The sequence below is a fragment of the Conger conger genome, chromosome 4 (assembly GCF_963514075.1).
Source record: "Conger conger chromosome 4, fConCon1.1, whole genome shotgun sequence".
NCBI lineage: Eukaryota > Metazoa > Chordata > Actinopteri > Anguilliformes > Congridae > Conger > Conger conger.
Genome location: NC_083763.1, coordinates 78,353,197 through 78,358,389, shown reverse-complemented (window position 1 = coordinate 78,358,389; position 5,193 = coordinate 78,353,197). Strand labels below are relative to the sequence as shown.

Sequence of the window (5,193 nt, the reverse complement as noted above, 5' to 3'; positions counted from 1 at the left end):
CGTATCGTATCGTACAACATCACTCATTCCCCACATCCTCTCCCTGTTTCACTGAAGAACATCACTCATTCCCCACATCCTCTCCCTGTTTCACTGAAGAACATCACTCATTCCCCACATCCTCTCCCTGTTTCACTGAACAACATCACTCATTCCCCACATCCTCTGACTGAACAACATCACTCATTCTCCACATCCTCTCCTTGTTTCACTGAACAAGATCACTCTTTCCCCACATCCTCTCACTGAACAACATCATTCATTCCCCACATCCTCTCCCTTTTTCACTGAACAACATCACTAATTTTTCTTTGCGTACCCTGTATCTCAGACTCATTTTGGAGTGATATATTCATTGTTAGCCCCATTAGAACACCGGCCTGTAGCGTAGTTGTTAAGGTACATGACTGGGACCCGCAAGGTTGGTGGTTCGATCCCCGGTGTCGCCACAATAAGATTTGCACATCCGTTGGTCCCTTGAGCAAGGCCCTGAACCCTTCATTGCTCCAGGGGAGGATTGTCTCCTGCTCAGTCCAAAATAAGAGTGTCTGCCAAAATGCCATTAATGTAATGTCAAAAGGATCGTATAGATAATTGGGTTTTCCTCCTGAAAGTCTGGCAGATATTAGTTTATATTCATGAATAAATTATCTATAGATTAAAATGGCTGGCATTTACATAGCGCCTTTATCCACAGCGCTGTACAATTGATGCTTCTCATTCATGCATTCATACACACACTCACACACCAACATTGATTGATTGCCATGCAAGGCACCAACCAGCTCGTCTGGAGCATTAAAAAAAAAAAAATCACAGCACCATTAACTTTACTGAGCTCCAGTAACAGTTGCCCAGTTGAAAAGCAGTGCTTATTGATGTCATTTTAATGATGGCACGAGGATCTGAAATCAGCTAAGCTCAACACCTACGTGAGGGAACCATTTGAATGTAGAACTGTCACACGCATGAATATTTCTTCCTCTCAAGTAGAGACTATGAGCTTGTTTTAAGTTAAGGTTTCACTTGACTTGAAAATTCTGATTCCATTGGCAAATCTTGAAATGATCAAACTGTTACCAAATTGTTTATATTTTTCTTTTGCAAAAGGAAGTAAAAGAAATATGATTTTCAGTCTCAATATGATATAATTATTTTGCTGTGAATACTTTTGGTATTATGATCAAGATTAAACTTGTGCACTACTTTATGTAGCTAATGAAATATATTTTCATGTTATTCATATTACACTGTGTACTAGCGCATATAAACAATTCCATGTCGGCATGAATAAATTGCTTTTTATGACCACATCTGTTCCTGCCTCAATTCTGCTGATAATCAGTGCAGTTTGGACAGTCTTCCTGTTTCCCACAAACCCCAGCACCACGACCACACATTCTACACTTTACGGTTCTGTGGAATTCTCCTGATTTTGTTTTTCCAGGTGCTCATAATTAATTATTTATTTTTAAATGTACAATGAATCATAGTTATCAAGTAAAACTGGCACCTACCAGGAAGTTTACATCCACCAAAAAATGTATATACATTGTCAAGGTATAGGGACAGAATGAAGAAAAAGAAGAAGCTTTTTCTCAATAAAATGTTGTACTTTTAGAAACTAAGGGGTGACAGAGAGGGGTGACACACAGATTTATGGGTAGTGTAGTCTTCCGTATTGGAACCGATTCATGGGTAGTGTAGTCCTCCAGGGACAGTATTGGAACCTCTGTTCCTGTATTCACATGAATTAAAGACAAAGTGAAATGCAGCACCAACTTTCATGATATGACGTATACACAAGTGAAACAGATCTTTTGGGGAAATTTGTGAATCTCACTGAAGTCAAATGAGGATGCCACCATGTGAAAATGATACTGATTGGAGGGGAATTAAAAATTGACAGACATTTGATCTACATACACGCCCACTGCTACACAGTGACGTGAAGTCTCACAAAATCTTGTTTTCCAGTAAGTGGATGGAAGAAAACTTTGGTGCAAAAATACACAAGTAGGAAAAATAGAAGAAAAGGAGAATTTTGTTGCACAGCCCAATCTCAAAACATTTTTGAGAATTTGATCCCCACTCCGCTTTTATTTTGAAAGAAAAACGTTACACAGAGACCCACTGAATATTACATGGCCCCAGCAAAGCTCCCACAGCACTTACTCACTTAAGCCTGATGCTCCAGTTCTAACAGCTCAGCTCAGAAATGAAGACACAAAAGACAGTTGCAATCAAAAAGCTGTTTAATCATTGGCTATGTCAGCTGGCAGCAAGGACATTAAGAATTGTATGCTTAATTTCAGTTATTTGGTCTTGAAATATTGAAATACAATGAATTGATAATATGTTCATGGCCTGATAGAATGGAATAAGACTGATCCGTCGCTGGTACACAGTTTATTTAACTGGCTCTAGGCACTAGGCAATCTGGTAAGCTAAGTTATAAACATGAATTTTATCAGTCATATTAGCTGACATTTCTTTCAGTATTTATCAAATTGATCAAAGTAGTCATCATCCCAAAATTCTACTTTCATCTCTGCTTTTGACATAGGAGACATAGCCCCTTTCACAATGTACCTCCCACTTTCAAAACGGATTTCTGAACCAGAGGACTTCTCCCTCCTGAATGATCCATCTTGGTAATACATGAGATTATAGAGGGCTTCATCGCATGGTGTGTGAGGCTCAAAGAAGCCCAGGGCAAACCAGTTCTCATAGGTTGCGTACTCGAACGGCACAGAGAACATGATGGCCAGACGCTTCACTGCTCTCTCTCTCAGGCATTCATTGATGTCGTAGGTCAGGACCCCCACAGCACCAGTAGTTTTTTCTCCATTTCCAAACGTGCATAGCCCTTGGGCTGCCTTTCCCAGGGTGAGGTGTGGGGGGGTGCAGCTGTATCCCTTGTAGGTGTAAACCCTGATAAAATAAAATGGACAACAGGAGTAATTAAGGACAAGGTGAATTAACATACTTTAGCTGTGTTGAGGCTTGAACGGATGCTCCTTGAGCATCGCTGTTGTGAATTCTTTTATTCTGAAATTAATGCTACTATTAATTATCAGTGTTAGAAAGTTCATGTAACATAAAAACATGATTCTTTCTCTGTGTTTCATGACTTTATATTTTTTAGTCGATGTTAATCATATTCATTATACCGCTTATTTACTGCGCATGTCTCGGTTCAGTAATTCTCATGTTCGTAAACTAGCTTCGTGAGGTACTAGCTAACTGGCTAGTTTAGCTAGCTTGCCCTGTATCACCATAAGCATACAGTTGACATGATTTTAGTGTTATTGTAACGATAGTGGCTATTGCAACAGTTGAAGTTAGAATTCGTCCAGAGATGATGCAGCTCAATACAGTCCTTAAATACTTTTAGTTGATGTTGGTTATCAGTAACAATATAACAATATGCACCATTACGTTGTACCATTTGTACTGCTGGCTCTACTGACACTCTGCAAGTAAAGAGTTTAAACCAAACTGTGCTCTCTGACCGGAGTCCTGTAGTGGTCAATTACCCAACAACCAGTTTCAGGGGTCCAATCCCCAACAATCACCAACAGAGAAGTTACAGGGAAATTCATCTCCCTTCATGGGCCCTCGAGCAAGGCCCTTAACCCTGCATTGCTCCAGGGGAGGATTGTCTCCTGCTTAGTCTAATCAACTGTACGTCGCTCTGGATAAGAGCATCTGCCAAATGCCAATAATGTAATGTCGCTGCAGTTTGATGTTCTAATTGCAGATGGTAGCCTAATGATTAATTTCAGTAATTCTTTTTGCTTTACAATATGGTTATAGGGCCTACATGATATCCATTCAGATGGTCCAAATCATTTCTGACATACGGGGACCATGAGGTGTAGCTTACAAACAGTTTAGATTTACTGTCATGACAAAAATAACTTACCTTGCAAGTAGGCTGCCATTATAGCTGCCAGTTGTGTCAGGCTAGCTAGCTTCTTCTTTTATTTTTAAAATTGTTTTTCCCGATTTTTCCCTTTTTCTCCCAATTTGGTAGCCAATTGTACCTCGTCTGATTCAATTGGAGGTAGTCGTATTAGATGTACCGCCCGTACCCCGTCCCTCGGTGGCCCGAATGAGAGCGACACGCCTTCTTCAAGCCGTCTCGTCTCGTGCCCGTTGCCGTGATTCCGAGGCGCCCGAGGTGCTTATTGTGCGGCGATCTAATAACCCTGCCAAGTCCCTCCCTCTGGAGCAGCGAGCCAATTATTGCTGCCCCACGTGAGCTGGACTTGGCTTTTGGCAGGACCGAGAATCGAACCCCGGTCCCCAGTGTGCAACTGCAGCAAACTGCAACCGCAAGTCTGCTGCGTCTTAGCCTGTTGCGCCACCGTGGCTCTAGCTAGCTTCTTCTAAGCCGCCTATGAATGGGCACCTTTTAGCATTTTAGCATTTGTTTTGTTGGTCCCCATGTTGACAAACACCAATAACAGACTGCAAGAGCCTAGAATCAGGACTAGATACTGATAGTTGCCTTATACCTCCACTAAGGAAGTGATTGAATACACAACTGTCTAATCAGAAACAGCTGAGGAGCCAACTGTCCAATTACTTTTGGTCCTCTAAACTGGAGGGACTATGCCTAAAAATGGATGTAATTCTGCCACGGATCACCCAATACAGATGTAAATACCCTTGGAGTGCAGAGCCAAAAGAACATAAATTGTACCGCTGTCCAAGTACTAACGGACCTCACTGTATGTATCTGGATCATTGTTCCCTAAATGCTACTTCCCATCACACAGCACTGTCTGTGCTCAATTACAGAGAACTCACTGTGGATTAGTCAGGATGTCGCATGAGAAGTTGCTCAGATGAATGGAGACGCTTCTGCCTGATGAGCTGAGAGACGTCTGAGTGATGGCCGCCACCAGAGCCCCTCCTGAGATGACCGCGGATGTGCCAGCCGCCACCGCTCCAGCTAGTGCCTCTCCTCCCTGTCCCGCCATGATGAGATCCAGAGACGACGGCTGACAGAGTCTGGAACTTCGACTGTTGAATGATTGTTGTAAAAAAAATAATCTGTCAAGTGATGATGCCTTAAAAAATAATTGAATTAAATGTTTCAAAATAAATTACATTTGTAATTCATACTTTTAAACAGTGTTTTACTAAATGCATTGTATGTATTTAGTGTCATTTAAACAACAT

General features: G+C 41.4%; 1 protein-coding gene across 1 annotated transcript; it reads right to left on the bottom strand.

Annotated features, from left to right (window-relative positions):
- Positions 1-2,481: 2,481 nt before the first annotated feature.
- Positions 2,482-4,991, bottom strand: LOC133126762 (DELTA-actitoxin-Afr1c-like). The gene is made up of 2 exons (XM_061239098.1): positions 4,819-4,991; positions 2,482-2,934 (listed from the first exon to the last, which is right to left on the bottom strand). Exons 1-2 carry the CDS (start codon positions 4,989-4,991, stop codon positions 2,496-2,498), a joined length of 612 nt encoding a protein of 203 aa, XP_061095082.1. The 3' UTR covers positions 2,482-2,495.
- Between the last annotated feature and the right edge of the window lie 202 nt (positions 4,992-5,193).